The following is an 18,753-nucleotide window of genomic DNA, read 5'->3' on the forward strand; positions in this document are numbered from 1 at the left end:
CATCCTTGGCAACATCTTCAGTCACTCCGGCTCTCTTCCCTCTGTTCTCCAACGCTCTTCTCCCTAAACAGAATCCCTCTCCTGTCTCTCTCCACACCTGTCTTCCGTATTTCTATCCCAACCTCCTTGGACTTCGGGAAATATTGTCCGGTTATCTACTCGGCCCTCTGAAGGACCTCCACGAGGCTGCTGCCCCTGTCACCACCCACCAACACTAGGGTGTTGGGCGAAGAAAGGATGGTTAGCCGGAAGTGACAGGTGAGGAGGCTTCTGAATGCAAGGCTTGTGCGCAGGGTAGCAGCATCCCGAGGCAGGTTCCAATCCTATTTGGCTATGGCTGGACTCCCATCCACTCCCCACGCCTAGGGCTGAGCATCTGCATAGAGTAGCTACTGTCGCCTGAGGCCTGACAGCAGGCGCGCATCAGTCCCCAAGGAGTCCTCCACTCCCTGCTGGTCCACCACCCCAGCAGCTCTTAATCTGGAACCGACCCAGTTCCCTTCATGTCAAAGCCCAGCTCCCGGGTCACACGCCATCTAGAGCTGCCTCTTGTTGGAGAAGGTGCGGTCGCCCCGGGTGCCCGGCGACTCAAACCGAGTCAGTCAGGAGACCTCAGAAAGGCGACAGGAGGCAGGGCTTCCTGTGGGAGAGGGCCGGAGGGCGGCGGCAGCCTCCTGCCTGGCTCTGCGGGGCTTTCCGTCCGGCGAGGGCTTGGCTGAGGTCACTTGCGCGAGGCTGCTCTCGGCGCGCCGGCGGGAGGACCGGCGACCTGCGAGTTCGGCGAGCTCGCACAGCGCTGGCAGCGACCGTCCCCCACCGAGGCCGCGCCCCGCTGCTTCCACCGGAAGGCTCCGCAAGGCTCACAGACCTCCAAGTTCCCAGGTACCTATTGGTCACCTGTTTAGCTTGAGAGTAGGGACTGTCACCTCTCTCTTTCTCTCTCTCTCTCTCTCTCTCTCTCTCTCTCTCTCTCTCTCTCTCTCTCTCTCTCTCTCTCTCTCTCTCTCTCTCTCTCTCTCTTCTCCCCCCCCCCAAGAGGGCAGCGTTGTCTGGAAGTTTTCAAGGAGTCATCATCTACCTCCCCTCCATGGCTTGGTTTACAGGCAGTCGTGCACTATATACTAAGGAAAGGTTGAAACAATGTAGTCAGCACGATCCCAGATTTATGAAATACGTGAGCTTTGTAAAACTAAGGGAGAAACCGAACAATCCTGGGGGAGGGGGGGGCGAGGGCTGTGTCTTTTCTCTTCTATTCTTGCAAAGTTTTCATCTAATCGGAAACCCGAAGAAGGATGCCGGTTTTTTTTGCATTCTGGGCTCTCACGAGCCAGCCGACGTCCTAGTCCCCCGCCGCCACAGGCTGTTATTTGAACTAGGGAGACTTTCCCTCCCGCCCAAGGCTCCCGGGAGAGCCCGCTCCCTGGTGCACGAGGCTCTTCCAGACCCCACCTCCCGGCTGCAGCCAGGTCACAGGAAAGCCTGGCGACCTCGTGATCCGGTATTTTCCTATTTTCCTGAGCATTCCGATCCGGTTGCTGGGAAAGGCTCCGCGGGGGTCCGCAGCCAGGGAGGGGCGTGGTGGTGGGGTGGGGTTAGAACTGGTGGGTGGGCAGAGCGAAGCCAAGAATCGTCGGGGCTAAAAGGCTCTGAGCTCGCCTGACCTCTTCTCTCCCTACTTGGTTGCCCACACTCTCTGAAAGATTGGGAACCAAAAAGACTGCTGACTCCGCAGAGTAGGTCTGCTTTGGCGTAAAATTGGCGGACAGATGTCTTTCTTCTAAGCCACCCCGTGGGGCCCTGGCAACTGAGGGAGTTGGGCAAGAGGATAAATTTGACTTTTGTTTCTTCCAAGTTTCTCTTCCCCTTCTACCAGCTCGGTGTCGGGTGTTTGTCAAGGAGAGAAGGTTTTTTTTTTTTTTTTTTTTTTTTTTTTACCGAAAATATAAACTTCCTTATTGCAATCACAATCTCTCTTAGAGACTAAGAGCTGATGCAGAGGGAGGTGAAGGTGAGCGGTTTAGAGGGAACCTTCCCTAGTTCATCGATTCAGAGGAACCTCCATTTGCAACCAGTACTGTTTTAAACAAAAGAAATTCTCAAAACGTGAGAAACCTTAACGGCAAGCGTGACCCCCACCCGGGGAAGCCGTGCAAACGTCCTTTTAAACCGTTTGAACACCTGGCTCATTTTAGTAAAAACATCTCTGCAGCGTCTCATCTGTGGCAATTGCAACCAATCAGCCTTGTGCAAAAACAAAGCCCTGTAGCCCTTCACTAGTTTCGCCGGACACAGGGGTCAGAGAGGAGCAGTTTGCCCCGTGCATGCAGCTGGGGTGTCAGTGCTGCTGTGTACCTGACACACACCCCTCTTTTTTTTTTTTTTTCCAGAAGAGACAAGGCTCAGGAATCCTGATCTAGGTAGCTGTGGCCACTGGAAAGCTCTCAGGTGAGTGTGTGCATCTTGGTATTCAGAATGCAAAGGGTTAAGCCTGGAGTTGGGGGGTAGGGGGTTGCGGGTACGGGGAGAAAGAGCCATGCCTTTGGCTCCGGTCTGTTAGCAGAACTTGTTTTTCATTTCACTTCTCTCCTTGTTGTATAGTAGTTTCTTTGTTAACAGGTTATTACTGTTTGCCAGATGTTCGTGTTTTACAACTTTGTGATGTCAGATAGCAGGGTAACATACTATGTAACACACGCATTGCCAATGATACTTTACTATCTCTAATTCTATTTGACTCCACAAAAATATGATGGTTTATGGGTTTTGTAAAGAAAAACAATTGTTAGATATTTGAACAGGTCTTAGTGTACCTGGTGTCAAATTCCAAAGGTGCAGGTGTGCTCTGAGGAATCTCTCTTCTTCCCCTGGCCCTTGGTTCCCCTTCCTGAGACAAGCATTGTTACTACTGTATAGTCTGTTGGCCTTCTGCATATTTGGAATTTAAAACAAGCAGAGTTAAAAAACTTTTGTTAAGCCTCTACACACCGGTGACTTAAAAACAACAACAAACCAAACACAAACAACAACCAAAAAAGATCAAAAAACTACTACTCTTAAATTTGTTATGTTAATTGTTCATTTCTGTCTTTCTACTGAATACTGAAGTGCCAAGGGCTCAAGCTACTTTGTAGAAGGTCCTCGGGCCTCTGGAGATTAACAGATTGATTTGTTTATCTGCCTTCTTCACTCTCCAAACAACCAGCAGAGTTGCCCCTGAATGGTAGGCCCCTGCTCGCATGCAGGAGTAAGGATGATGGACATTTGTGGTAAGCCAGTGCTTAGATTCACATCCTCTTATGAGACAGTGCAGGCAGCCTTAACAATGGTGTGGGGTGTGGCGGTGTGGTGTCCAGGTTCATAGCTCCCTGGCTGCAGCACGTGCTTCTGAACCCCTCTTCTCTTAACGTCTATAGTTTGCAAAGCATAACTGTGAGCCCAGGAAGGGGAGGCAGTTTGTGGAGGGCTCAGAAACAGTGTCTTTGGGTCTGGACCCTGGCTTTGGCACCTTGTTTTAGAGGAGAACCCATTCTTTAAATCTACATAACCCCATCTCTACCTGTAAAGGGGTAGATCCTGGAGCTGTTCTGAAGAGAAGCTGAGATGGTACAATCAAAGGGATCAGCACCGTGCCTAGCACACGAAAGGCACCATAAGCAGAAACCCTTCTAACTGTCAGAGTGTGCCACCATTTCGTCCTCCTAAGACAGGCAAATGCATTTGTCAGCCTAGAATGGAGTAACACATAGCCCCAAGGATCACAGGGGCTCAGACCAAAGGGGACTCTCCTCTGGGACTCAGACTGAAGTAGTGGTTCCTTAGGGGGCTGCTGTTACTGTTACTGCAAGGGAGGTGACATAACGAAGGAAGGCAAAACTACATGGTGGCTTTTTGAATCCTTTGCTTGGCAGTAAGCTTCTGCATAGCTTCTCTTCATGTTTGTTTGTGTCGACATGGTTATTAATGGATTGGGCCAGCAGTCTAACCCAGGGGAACCTTTTTTAAAGGGCCAGCTGGGGAACAGCAGGGAAGGAGGGGCAGAGGTAACACTCTACCTCAGTGTTTGCTGGATGGAATCATAATTGTGGACTCAGAGAATCACCGAACCCTAAGGATGAATTCACACCAAGACTGCCATGGGCCCCTGACTCAAAGAAGGTGCCAGCTCTCCCTTAGAGGACCCTGGGTTCCAGGTGGGAGAGCCTATTGGCAAGTGGCAGAGACTTTTGGCAAGTGGATCTACTCAAAAAGACAGAACTGTAGATGCACAGGTTATACATACAAAAGCATACAAAACAACATTTAGCTGTCAACAAAAACACCATAGTTGGAAAAAAATCCTCTTTTAATATAGTTCTTATGGAACTGTCAAAGCCCAAGGATGAGGTGGAATTGAACCCTTTCCTAGACAAAATGTAGGTGGTTCCTGCTCTTTAGTTAAGTTATTTGCTTCTTATTTAAAGATTGTGTGTGTGTGTGTGTGTGTGTGTGTGTGTGTGTGTGTGTGTGTGTGCACATGCATGTAGAGGTCAGAGGCTAGGATGAGGTGTTATTCCTTAGGCTTCTACAACCCTCTTTGGGACAAGACCTCTCATTGGTCTACACTTTGCAAAGTAGGTTAGGCTAACTGGCCAGTGAGCCCCTAGGGACCTGTGTGTCACTGCCTCCTCTCTTACCAGCCCTGGGATTAGAAGTATGTGACATGCTCCTCAGTGTTTTATGTGAGTCCTGGGGATCTAAGCACAGTCCTTCCATTGGCAAGGCAAATGCTTTACCAACCAAGCTGTCTTCCAAGTTCATCATTTTATTCTGATGCTTTCACTTGCACGTGTAATGCAGTTTTATCGTATATATATATTTTTTTACACAAATAGGGACTACAGATGGAAAGTGCATGTTACCCAAGATTCACAACAACAAATTCTTTTTATCAATTGCTAATTGTATCACTGCATAACTTGGTGTAATTATTCTCATTCATGCTGTCTGCTTCTTAAGTAGTGAGACTCAATTATCATAATGAAAGTGTATCCCAATGAGAACATGAACTGGTTTAATCAGTTCCACCCATTGCATGGTAGTTAATTCTTGTTGGCTTTTGTTTCAATTATTTTCTATGTTTGGCCCAAGACTTTGAAGATTCCTTTTGCTGTTTTTGTTTGTTTCTTTGTCTGTTTGTTTCTAACTTACGCTGGAGGATCTCTTACCTTGCTAGGCAGTTCAGTATGCTGCAATAAAGTCCAAGAGATAGGGATGTAAAGTTAAAATTAAAGGTTAGTGTCTAAGTTAAGGAAGGACATTTTGCTTGGCTGTCATTGATGGGATAACTATGTGCAGCTTGGTTTTAGCAGCACAACTTTGTAAAAGAGAAAAATAATGTCTGAAAAGCAGACAACTCTAGGTATGAGAGGAAGAATGAGGTGGCCTAGACACTGAGACTTGGTCTTAATTTCTATTGCTGGGATGTGACACCATGACCTAGGCCTCCATATACAGAAAAGAGTTTATTTATCTCAGGATTGCAGTCTCAGAGGGATAGAGCCCATTCCTGTTGGTTAGGGGTTATGGCACTGCACCTCACACTGTAACGTGACTGCCAAGCAGTGAGAATTAACTGGGAACGGAGTGAGCATTTGAAACCTCCAACCCACCATCTCTAGACCTCCTCTAACAAGGCCACGCCCCCTAACAAGACCACGCCCCCTCATCGGTTCTATACAATTTCACTAACTAGATACCAAATACTGAAACATATGAGTCTATGAGGCCATCCCCATTCAGATCACCACAGACCCTGTCAAGAAAAACCATAGATGGGGTTAGGGATTTAGCGCAGTGGTAGAGCATTTGCCTAGCAAGTGCAAGGCCCCGGGTTCGGTCCTCAGCTCTGAAAACAAAATAAAACAAAAAACCACCACCACCACCAACAAAAACACAATAGAGTAAAAAGGCTGGGATAGAAGGGTCATGAAAACAGAACCGGTTTTTTGTTTACAAACCATGATAGTTTTGATACCAACGTCTAAGATAGATGGTAGTTTAATACTAACCTATTTTCTCTTTGTTATAAACAACAACAAAAACAGTGCAACTATAAATTTCACTTAATTATAAAACTCATTGATGGGGGAAAGATGGCTCAGTGGTTGCTTTTCCAGAGAACCGGGTTTAATTCTCGGCACCCACATGACAGCTCACAACAGTCTGTAACTCCAGTTTCAGGGAATCCGATACCCTGATATGCAGGCCAAACACCAATGTACATAAAATAATTTCATTAAAAAATACTTACTGAAGATTATTGTTTCCCAAGCCCCAGATCAACATAAGCAGATAGAAACCAACTACACAAACAAGCGAGGGTCATTCAGAGGCCACAGTGAACAGTCAGCACCTATTGAGAGTGGTGCTTTCACCACACTTGGTGGAAGGTGTTGTGTGACTGTGGCTAAAAGCCACCAATAGGCACAGAGCAATCAAGGGCCAGAATGAAATAGATGGTATTTCTATTTGTACGAGAGAAATTACTCTCTGCAAAGAAACGTGTGCGTGTGTGTGCGCATGTGTGTACATGTGCATGTGTGCATGCTCACGTAATTATGCTTGTATGGAGAACCTGTTTAAACAATTAAAGGTGACTTTACAGTAGTTGATTCTAGAACAGAGAGATAAAAGATTGGCATTGAGAGGCTTGTTTCTAAACGCTTTTTGGTTTTTGAACTTTTAAGCGATATGTGCATACAGTTTTAAAACTGTTAGATTTGGTTTTTTTTAATGGTAATTCTTTATCGGGATAGCTTCAGAAAAATTTGAGAAACGAAATTTTCTTTTCTGCTGTACTCCTGTGACTAGCACCCCTTCCCACTTGTACTACAGTGCCCCATGTATAGTGAGGTCTAGGTGGGCACCTCAGGCTTTGGGCTCCAAGAACGCCAGTAGTAGCACTGCTGTTGTTAATGCTTCTTTTCTATTTACAAAAGACCAAGGACACAAATAACTCCAGTACCAGTGAAGGCTGTAGTACTGAGTGGCCTCATGGGAGCTGTTAAAAATGTAACCTCTAAGCAAAACTACGAGAAATTCAAGACTTAATATAAATTAATTTAATGACATATGATAGGGTTGTAGTTATTTATTTTATAACTTTAACATTTAAAAATTTTTTTACTTTATATTTTGAATGTGTGGATGTTTTGTGTGTGTGTATATCTGTGCACCATGTGTATGCAATACCCAAGGAGGCCAGAAGAGGGCGTCACATTCCCTGGAATTGGAATTACAGAAGGTTGTGAGCCACCATGTAGGTGCTGGGAATCTCATCAGGCTCTTCTTCTGGAAGAGCAACCTCTTGACAGTTACTCTATCTCTCCAGCCCTCTGTCTATAACCTTTAAGTTTCTTATTTTAAAAAGAGTTAACCATTTTAGTAATCGTGTTAGAATAGAATTAATAGACTGTAGGTTTTATTTGAGTATAGCTCCTCTGAGGATATTAAAACCCAAGCCAGTTTGTTTTTAATAGTCTTACTAGGTAGTTCAGGCTGGGCTTGAACTATTGATCTTTCTGCCTTAACTTCTAACCATGACATACCCAATTTTATTTTTTAATTACAACCCCCATATTTTTTTGGTTTGCATCACTATTTAACTGAAAAGAGAATGAAACCTCCCTCTGCTTCCCCTAAACCACTTGTCTATGAGCAATCTCATAACCATCCACATTATAAGAATGGGCAAAGGAGAAATGAAACAAAGCCAGAGGAAGGGGCTAGTATTGTTCTTAGTGTAGGCTCCTCAAGCTCGTTTTGAGCATACTCTTAGAGAGGGCGATAGGGCTGAGCTAACCGGATGCTTTGACTGTTGCAGGCCGGGGAGCATCATGTCCACCTTTGAAGACGCTGATACGGAAGAGACGGTCACTTGTCTCCAGATGACCATTTACCATCCTGGCCAGCTACAAAGTGGGATATTTAAATCAATAAGGTTTTGCAACAAGGAGAGATTTCCTTCTACTGAAGTGGTGAAATTTGGACGGAATTCCAACATGTGCCAGTATACGTTTCAGGACAAACAGGTTTCCCGAGTTCAGTTTGTTTTACAGCCGTTTAAACAGTTCAACAGCTCGGTTCTCTCGTTTGAAATTAAAAACATGAGCAAGAAGACCAGTTTGATGGTGGATAACCAGGAGCTCGGCTACCTCAATAAAATGGACCTGCCTTACAAGTGCATGCTCAGGTTCGGAGAGTATCAATTCCTGTTGGAGAAGGAAGATGGAGAGTCTGTGGAATCTTTTGAGACTCAATTTATCATGTCTCCAAGACCTCTCTTGCAAGAAAACAACTGGCCAACACAGAGTCCCATACCAGAGGATGGGGTGTATTCTTCGTACTTTACCCACAGAAGTTCTCCTGCAGAAATGGATGAAAACGAACTGTGAAGAGGGTCCAACCTGGAGGCATGTGAAGGATGAAGACACGTGAGAGACATCCTACTTCCCTGGAGTTTGTGAATGTACCATAGCACGGATGTCTGCATGCTGACTTTAGTTTTGGTAATAGCATTTGGAAGTCTGTAGACTGTGTTAGTCATCAACTTAGTCAACTGTTTGAGTTTCGGCTACAAAGAACTAAGTGTACATCTGTGAGGGTTGGTGCATAAGACACAGTCTTCTGTGTGATGAAGTCACGCTTGTTGCTTTTCTTCATGACGTCATCCCCGTGCTTTGTCTTGGTAGCAGCCATCTCTTGGCCTGGTCACATCATTTCGTAGCAGCCTTTGTTTTTCAAGTTTAGAGCTCGGGCAGATACTTCGTCGGTGTCTGGGGCATGCTCGTGCTTGTAGAACCAGAGTCCTGGAATAAGTTCTAGAGTGCCGAGTCACTGAGTCACTGTGGCTTCATCAGGGAAAGACTTGAGAAATGGCTCCTTGCTTTCTTTCTATGGAACTGTAATGCTTATTCCTAAGACGGCAGTTTCGCTTTCCTAGACATAGGGCGTACAACTAACACTTAAAGAACACTGAGATTAAGATTGTTTTCTTACAAAATTGAAAATGAATTTTATGTATCGTGCAGATTTAAAAATGGTAGAAATCAAAACTTTTCCCAGCCTCTTTGCATCTGATAAAGTGGGAACTCAGTCCCTCAGCTGCTTCTTTGAAACTTCTTAAAGGAACACATCTGTTCTTCGGCTGCTCTGTAGAAGTCAGTATATGTGAATATTTATAATAAATGCTTAAATATTTCTAAGCTTTTAGTTTCACATGGAGTTGTATTTATTTAAAAGAGTCTCATTCCCTTCATTTCAGCTAGATTAAGATGAATGTTAGCGAACATTATGTAAAGGAGAATGATAGCCATTAAGTTACAGTAAATTCTAGCATTAGCAGGAAGAAAGGCTTCTTGTATAACTTCCTCGGTAAATGAAATTTCACGATGTAACAGGTACAGGATTTTTTTGGTGGGGGGATCGGGTAGGGAAAGCTAGCCACATACATATTATATATATATATTTTTTTCAATATAGCTTGCTTTGAAGCTCAGGCTGGCTTTGAACTTGTGATCCTCATACATCAGCTTCCCTCCACCCCTGAATGCTGTGCCGGGCTTAATGTAACTATATTTCTGCAACAACCCTTTGAAACTGTTTCCAATCAACTGTTTAGCCTGGTACCATATGCATGTTATCTGCAGTATGCCTCTTGCTGCAGGTCATCAGTCAGTCACCCCTTGCCTATAAAAAAAAGACATCAGCTGCTGCCCCAGCCCAAGGACTGTTGCTATGGGCACCACTTTCTGTCTATGTGCTAAGTGCCCGGGTGACTATTTTATTTCTTGCCTCGTTTCCCTGCTGACTCTTGTGGTAAGCTGTTGCCTGTAGCTTTTCGCTACCCCACCTATGCTCTAGGAATCGGACCGCACTACTAACGCCTTCCCCAGCTTCCCTCGAATCAGCGGATAAAACACACACACACACACACACACACACACACACACACACACACACACAGTTGTTCATTTTCAACTTGCCTTCTTGGCACAATTGCTGGGCACTACTGTCTCCCTCCTGGAGAAGCGAGCCCTTAGCTCCGCTCCTCCCACCTGTCCTAACCTTAGTCGGTGTGTTGAATCTAGTCCCTGCTAAACATCTCTGACCACCCGCCTATAGGAGTGGCCTCAGCCCACCGTTCCTCACATGGTTGCTTAGTCTCCTCTTTCCAAAGCATAGCAAACTCCCCTATCTCCTTCCTTGCATCTCCGGTTTCCTCCAGGGAACCGGAAGTCCCGCCTGTACCTTCCGCCCAGCAGGTATCCATGTGCAGCCTGCCAGAATCTGTGGGTATGTCATGACACAGCAAGGACAAATGAATGATGCAGATAGAATTAAGGTTGCTCATTTGATGATCTCAGGTTAAAGAGACCATCCTGGATTATCCCAGACTCAGGTAATAACAGGGTCCTTAAAAGTAGGAAGGGAAAACAATGGTACCAGAAGGTTGCAGTGTGACACGAACTTGGCTGACTGGTATGGGCTTTGCACTTGAAGGAAGGAGGTCATGAACCAAGGAAAACTGCAACATCTTGGAGACAGAAAATGTGGATAGACATCTACATGTTGGAAACAGCATGGAAACCTCAGGAACAATCTAAATCCCAGGGACTCTTTAGCCCAGTGACACCTGCCATTGACTTCCACCCACAGACAGAGCTTTCAGTTTCTACATCTTTGTTGCCGAGTACAGCAATTTGTTACAGTAGCAAAGAGAAAACAAGCATACTCCCTCTTACGTAAGGTGATTGTCTTAGTTGTTCTATCACTGTGAAGAGGCATCAGGATCAAGGCTACTTATAAAAGGAAACATTTAATCGGGGGAACTTGTGCACAGTTTTAGAGGGTGAATCCATAGCCATTTTAGTAGGGTAGCAAGCAAGCAGGCATGGCGCTGGAGCAGCAGCTGAGAGTTCACATCCTGATCCAAAGGTTGAAAGGGGAGAGAGGGAGACTGGTACTGGCTTAGGCTTTTGAAACCTCAAAGCTTCCCCACCTCCCCCTCAGTGATGTATCTGTTTCAACAAGATAACACCTCCTAATCCTTCCTAAACAATCTACCAACTGGGAACCAGACACTTCAATTTATGCTTATGAGGGCTTTTCTCATTCGACCCACCAACCAATGCACTGTCATTTCGAGCCACCAACCAATGCACTGTCATTTCGAGCCACCAACCAATGCACTGTCATTTCGAGCCAGTGTTGATCAATGGCCTCCATTACACTACCTTCCTTTAGGATTATAACTTCTCTTCTGAAGCAAATCTGCAAACTAGATCACCAAGCTTGTTTAGAAGTGCTTGCCGTGTGAGCCCTCTGGGGCAAAGGCTGCCTAGGAGGGCAAGAGGTGTATGAGCGAGTTCTGATGACAGATACCAAAACCTCTCCTGAGCTATTCAGGCACAGAGGGGATTATTAACGGGAAGCTCAAGTGTCTCCTAGAACAATAGGAAGGACGCTGTTGCAGGCTTGCAGTGAGATTGCATTGCCCAGGCTCATTCCTAGATGCCTGGTGGCCCCATTCTCCACCCACATGGCTGCACGTGGCCACCAGGAACTCCCAAGATTTTCATGTATTAATCACTTAGAGAATCTGACCTTCCTGGTTCAGGTCTTGGAAAGAGTAAGCTTGAAATGAGAAACCCAAGCCTCCTCCAACCAACTCTCTGAAGGTATCAGAATCACCTTGTGCCAGAGGTGGGGTGACCATATAGACAGGGTGGGAGGTGGGGGGCTGGGGTTCAGGGAGGAGCATTTTCTAACAACTACAAATAAATCTCCATAGCAAAGTAGAAAAGAAAAACAAAAGAAAAGTGGTGTTTGGTGCAACATACTGTGTAGCTAAGTGAAAATTTCAACACAGGTCTTAGGGGGCTCTGCCTCTGGAGTGGGTATCAAGCTTTTAAAGGGGGTATGCCAACTTGTTATATGTTGTAACCATCATTGTTCCAGCCACTGGCATTCTTTTCTTGGATCTGTAGTGTAAAAACTTAAAATTAATAAAAAGCTCTGATTTTGGTTTTAAACTCAAATATTAACTTCCCCCAGGGGACACACCCCGGGAGAAGCACATTTCAAAGGCATTCCAGAGGAAGAAAGACCCAAGATAAGAGTTTATGAGGCCTTAGCACAGTAAAACCTGGGTAATAGACTTAGCAACTGGGCCTGAGGACGGAAACTGAGCCTGAGAATGGCTGTTGGAGTTTGGCCTTTATGGTTAATGCTTAAGAAGTAATTGTATAACTGCCTTTATGAGCCCTGTGAATATGGTATAAATACTGCCCTCAATTTTGGCTCAGGGTTCTTCTTGCCTTCATACAAGAGAACCACGGTACCGGCTATCATCGATTCATCAATAAACCTCATGTTATTACAGCGAGTCCTGTCCGTGAGTATCTCTGGGGGAGCGCGTCCCATGTTATTAGATCTTTAGAATCCAACAGTAGCTCCGTGGCATGGCCATGCAATCCCCTGGGGAGAGCAAACTCATATGGCACATATGAGTTTTAAAATTTTTGTTTTTAAAAATTACCTGTGTGAGTATGCCTGTGTGTGGATATGTACTACAGTGATAAGAAGTTGAGAGCTTCCAAATATGAGTGCTTGGGTCTTCTGCAAAAACAGTAGTCAAGGTCCTCTTAACTGCTGAGTCATCTCTCCAGGTCCTGGCATAAGGTTAAATCTTTTTTTTTTTTTTCTTTTAAAATTAGATTTATTTATGTGTGTGAAAAGTTACACATGAGGGGTGAAGTCAGAGGTCAACTCCTGACAGTCAGCTATCTCCTTCCAGGTAGAACTTTGACAACCAGTTTCTTAAAAATTTTATTTCTGGAAATATGCCCTGACTGACAGGCAGACACTCTAACATGAGTATTTGTTTCAGTGGGTGTGGGAGGGGGTGTGTTTTCCCACAAACTGTACTTTAAAAAGTAACTTATATGTGTTGATAATATCTACCTGTTACAGAAAACTAGCCATAAGCTTACTGTCAGGAGGTGCTGTTGACAGTCTGAGTAGCAGCTGCCTCTACCTTATCCAAAGATTCCGTTGTTGCTTCTACCTAGTATTCATCTACTTCCGTGATTGTTACTTGGGCATGTAATTTATGGTGTGGGCTGCGATTGGGGCCATCGGTCTCCATTACAAGTGGTGACTAAGGAGAGAGCCGTGGAAATGTGGTTGGGACTCGGCGATCTTCTAGCTGGTCTGAGTTGCTCCAGAATCCAGTTACTCATCACTCTGCTATTCTGACTTCAGGAAAATATTTCTCTGCCTGCAACTCACCTGTCAAGTACTGGGTTTAAGGTCAGGGGCTGTGGGGAAGCAAATGGCAAAGGTGGGTCAGCTCTGTGGCTGGTTTCACTCTCTTCTTGATGGAAGGACCACCAAGGAACTGGAGGTGAGTATTCTGGCCTTGCTGCCAGCATCAGGGATGTCACTGCTGCAAGGATGAAATCTTGGTAACACAGAGAAGGCTAGACGACTACTGGAAGCTGTGACAATGTAACCCACCTTAGGCCTTTTTATGACATCTGTCTCTCAAATTCCTTCCATGAGAAAGACAACATATACCCCTTCTACTGAAGCCCAACCACAAAGCAAGGTGGGATTCTGTTGGACTTCATTCCGGGAGGCCCTGAGCTTGTCATGCTTACAGATAGGACAGCGGGTGAGAGGTTACAGGCAGGAGCATGGGTGGCCTTGAGGGAACCACACTAAGAAGAAGGCCTGCTCAGCCCACCATGGATTCTATTTCCATGGACTACTCTATGGACTCTCCTATGGCCATGTAGATGGGCCCCCTACTCCTGTCCTCCATTTATGTACTCTAACTCTCCCTGAAGCCAAGGGTACTGAGGGCATTGGATACAGCTGGTTAGGAGGAAGAGATGGGCATTTGAGTAAGGGTCCCAAGACCCTCCCCAGCCCTTCCTCCACTGAGGGAAGTCCCCAGCCAACAAGTCTAGCTGGGATGATATTTGTAGGAGGGCACAGATGATCTGATTATGAGTTTGGCTCAGAAGTGGTCACACACACACACACACACCGTAATTCAAATGGGATAGAGAATAGTTTTATTCTAGAGCCAAGTATGAACGCCCATAGCCTGGAAACACAGATTTAGGTTATCCCAAATTCCACGCATCAACCTGGAAGCAGTTTCATGAAGTTTTGATAGAAACAGAACAGGAAAAGCAGTAAGTCAAAGTACTTTTCAAATGCACTGGTGTAGACATTAAGTGGGTCCCCGCGGCACTGTGGAAAACCTTGGCTGTATGACTTATGTTGTGGTTCAATGGCTTTTAACCTTTTGGTTAGAGGGAAATTAGGGTGTTGTTAATAGACTTCAAAAGTTATCTGTAGTCAGGATGTTAGGCTCTAACAGAGAGGGGAGCAAAACATCACTATGTGATGAGCTAAAAGTAACCTAAGATCAATTACAATTAGTTTCTGGATCTACAACATTCTCAGTTCTAGAGTCACTGAAGTTTTTACAGGCAGTTTTTACCTAGGAATTATCCACAGAAGATAGCCCTGTACAAAATTAAATCCCTGCTAAGTAAATGAAACAATACAAAGTCCAAGCTTCCCAAACCCTCACAAACAATGCTGACCCAGTTTCTAGATGAAGCATGATGTTCAGTGTGGCTATGAATAACCCTGCCAGGGTCTAATCTCCATTTCCCATGTGTCCTGATGCTTTATTTTCGTTTCCCTTCTTTGAAACTGAGGACTAAGGCAGTGCCTCCCACACAGGACCTCTGTGAAGCTCAGCTGAGCTGTGTGTGGTGTGCCATCCCTCTTCACCAGGCTCTACGTTATGTAAGGAGTGGCACCGAGCAGCTAGGCCTCGTAACTAATGTCTTCTGTGTTCAAACAGCTCTCACCTCCATGGAACTAAAAGGGAAGAAGAGATAAGTTTATTCCTGAGCCATATTTGAGTAACCATATCCCAGGATTGCCCCCAAAAGATGTTTCATAGATGTGGGTACATGGGACTTTATCAGTCAAAGCGCAAATGCATTGGTGGGGCTGGTAGGTGGGGGGGTTATAGTCTCACCTTCTGGATTGGTAAAACTCTTCTGCTACGAGTATATTTCAAAGGTTCTGATGACTCTAAGACTGGTAGGTGAGGCAGAGCTGTGGGTAACAGAGGCTTTCAAAGGGACACAAGATAATTTAGCTCTGCAACATTCCAACTCCCCCAACTATTAAATTCTCATCAGCCAGTGAGGCTTGTAGACTCCCCAGAACTGGGTGGCTTCTGTTTTCCTAGCGAATTAATTTAACATGGATGTTACTATGTCTAGGTGTCAGGGAAAGGGTCTTCACATACATGTTTTAACAAAGAGCTCAGAAAAATAATTTTCAAATCCCATCTCATGTCTCCTTTAAAGTTTTTTAAGGATGTTAAGTATCATTTTGGTGAAGCTCTTTCTTTCACAGAACTCCATTTTTTCCCTCTGCAATCAAATTACTAATAGGAGATGTTAAGTAAACAATGATAGGAAAATATTTCATTCGATTAAAAGACGTAGGCTTCTTTTTAAAATAATTTATTTTTTATGTGCTTTGATGTTTTTTGCCTGCATGTTTTTCTATGTGAGGGTGTCGGACTCCTTAGAACTGGAGTTGTAGACAGTTGTGAGCTGCCATGTGGATGCTGGGAATTGAATCTGAGTCCTCTGGAAAAGCAGCCAGTGTCTTAACCATTGAGCCATCTCTCCAGTCCTCAGTATCTTGTTAGATAGATGTTTGTTAATAAACTATGATTGGGGTATCTCTATCTAAAGTAAAATGCAAAGTCTATCCTCTGCTGGTCTGCTGGAATACATTTATCCAATTTCTGAACAACAACAACAAAAAAGGTACAATTTCAAATTAAATCATTTTAGAGGTAAACTGCAGAACCTTCTGTAAGATCCCTCACATAACCCCTCATCCTCTCCAGCTACCCCTCTTCTCTGAGAGATAAACTTTGTAAATATCTACACTAACTCTTCTTTCTTCTTCACTGCCCCCTTCACTTGTCTAACACACATCGTCCATCAGTCTTGCTGTTCCCTAAGGTCGCCTGTCCCCTTTACAAAACATGTGATGTCAGTAATCCCACTCTCAAATCCTGCATCTGCATTTGTAGGTGCCTTTTTACCACCCACCCCACACACACACCAAGAGAAGCTGGGTTGGCTTCTCTGCCCATATTTCCCTGAGGGAACTCATCTACTGTGACTTAAAATACTTACTGTTATGGTTAATGTCAACTTGACAGGATCTAGAATCACCAAGGAGACAGGCCTTGGGGTATGCCCACGAGGGAACCTCCAGATAGAGGCGGGAAATCGACATCTTACCTGTGGATGGTACCATTCTAGGGGATGGTCGTGGACTGCATAGACAGGAGAAAGGTCATTATTCTCTGCTTCCTGACTGTGGGCACAATGTATCTATCTGCCTCAAACCTCTGTAGCCAAGACGTCCTTGCTATGATTTGCATACTTGACTATGAGCCAGTATAAACCCTTTGACCTCAAGATGTTTTTGTTAGCGTATTTAATGGTAGCAACGAGACAAGTATATATCTAAGACTCTTCAAACTTAGAGCCACACCTCTTCCTTGAACAGCAGATACACACAAACACCTTTTGATACTCCCATAGAAATATCTAACTTTCCCAACAAAAGTGTTCACTTTGCCAAATCTGTTCTTCCCACTACTCTGATTAAGTCAGTCAGAAGCAAAATGTTACTGTTAGGTAGAGTCGCAGCCGCTAGGCTGGCTGTCAAATAACCACAGGTTTACCCAGACATTTATTATTTGCTCAATCAAAGTGAATGGAGCTTGGAGTCATTCTCAGGGATGCTCTTAAGATGCCACTGAACCAAGGAGGCCAAGTAACAGGTGACAGAAGCAGAATCATAGAGGTCTACGTTTATGTTGTTGTTGAGTTCACACTGTGAACTGTGGCCGTGAAGACAGGATGTCTCTGTATCTGAATGGGGTGACATCAGTTTTATGCTTCACTGGAGTGATGGAGTTGGATGAAGACTGCCTCCTGGCAGAGAGGCAGGTGATGGATGGTCTGACAGTTCCTCTAAGGACCGACTGACCACCCTCCTACAACCCAAGACAGGTCCCAAGGCTTTCTGCCAAGATCTGCTTCAGTGTTGAGTCCTGCCTGTGTGGAACGTACACATGGGGTGGATTATCTGATTCAGCCCTTGCTTTTATCCCTATATTCAAATCAACAGGAATCCCTTGTAATTCTCCCTCTATACTAGCTCCAACTCTCTGACTCTCTCTGGCTATTGTAAACTTAAGCCCACCTTACTGAGGGCAGTGTGCATCTGTGCTTGCCTTCTCATGATCTGGGTCCTACTTAACAGCTAGGCCAATGTTCAGAAATGCAAATCTGATTATTATTTGGCCTAAGCTTCCACAAATTACACCTAACATTCCCCCCAACATCATCTCCTACAAGGCTTCCCCTCACCCACGATGCTTAGGTCCCTCGGTCTTTTTCTTCTCCAAACATCTCCTTCCCATTGCCTACAGCGTGCTCTCCTAGGCTCTCCCACCTGCTCCATTAAAACCCAGGACAAACGTCTCCCAAGACAAGAAGTCTCCTGACCTGTGGGAAGTTCACTTAGACTTGTTACATGGCCCTATCACTCTGTGTAATTGGCCTGTGGTTCTTTTTAACTGTGTTTTTTGTGGTGGTTTGAATGAGAATGGCCTCCAGGCTCATGTGCTTGAGTATCTGGCCCCCAGTTGGTAGAACTGTTTGGAAGCATTGGCATGTGCAGTCTTGTTGGAAGAGGTGTGTCATTAGGGGTGGCTTTGAAGTTTCAAGAGCCCATGCCCTGTCAAAGTGCTCTCTGCCTCACATGTGAATGAGACATAAGTTCTCTGTGGTATGTGAACCCCCAATATACTTTTTCTTGTATAGATTGCCTTGGTCATGGTGTCTCTTCCCAGTAATAAAAAATTAACTAAGACAGAAGTTGGAACCACGAAGTATCGGGATTGCTATGATAGCCTGACCACACTGCTTTCTGGAGGAATGTGGATTAGGAAAGTGATTACTATTGAACGGGCCATCTAAGCAGGAGCTTGAAAGACATAATAGCATTGAGTGCACTGGGGACTGTGCAGGCTCCAGCCTGAGAAGCATGAGAGGCAAACAGTATTAGCAGCTGGGCTAGAGACAGTTCTTGTGACATTTTTACAAAGAATGTGGCTGCTCTTTGCCCTTGTTCTTGGAATCTGCCTTAGGCAAGACTGAAGAATTCTAGACTAATTTCATTGTCACAGGAGATTTCAAGACAGCCTAATAGTGATACTGCTGTGTGGTTATCAGTGATCACCTTTATGCAGGTCTACAGTGAAAAAGATCCAAGCAGGACCAGAGGACACACAAAATGTACGTACAGTTTGAGGGGGAAAAGAGCCATGTTAGGTTTCAAGACTGGGACAGAAGGCTGAGGTGCCATTAACATACCAAAGCAGCAGATGCTAGCCTCAGGTTCTCTCAGCATCCCCCAGTCCCTACCTGTTACAGGGAATGGCTGGCAAAACCATATCCCCTACCCTAATTAAAGCATCTCTTAATGTCTTATCTTCGTAGCTGATTTAAGAAAATAATTATAGACCAAGAGTCATTCACACTACCTGCACCATTATGAAGCAATGATATGCAAATATCA

The 18,753-nt window shown here is 45.0% G+C and overlaps 1 protein-coding gene across 5 annotated transcripts; it reads left to right on the forward strand.

Annotated features, from left to right (window-relative positions):
• On the forward strand, positions 1-9,242 carry Tifa (TRAF interacting protein with forkhead associated domain). Of its 5 annotated transcripts, none has more exons than XM_034500475.2 (3): positions 1-258; positions 2,388-2,445; positions 7,862-9,242. In XM_034500475.2, the coding sequence occupies exon 3, from the start codon at positions 7,875-7,877 to the stop codon at positions 8,430-8,432; it is 558 nt and encodes a 185-aa protein (XP_034356366.1). In that variant the 5' UTR covers positions 1-258; positions 2,388-2,445; positions 7,862-7,874; the 3' UTR covers positions 8,433-9,242. The 5 variants fall into 5 exon arrangements, with proteins under 5 accessions (XP_034356366.1, XP_034356364.1, XP_076789359.1 ...); XM_034500473.2 differs by lacking the exon at positions 1-258 and adding an exon at positions 369-882; XM_076933244.1 differs by lacking the exon at positions 1-258 and adding an exon at positions 1,026-1,498.
• The last annotated feature ends 9,511 nt before the right edge of the window (positions 9,243-18,753 follow it).

The sequence above is a fragment of the Arvicanthis niloticus genome, chromosome 4, assembly GCF_011762505.2.
Source record: "Arvicanthis niloticus isolate mArvNil1 chromosome 4, mArvNil1.pat.X, whole genome shotgun sequence".
Taxonomy (NCBI): Eukaryota; Metazoa; Chordata; class Mammalia; order Rodentia; family Muridae; genus Arvicanthis; species Arvicanthis niloticus.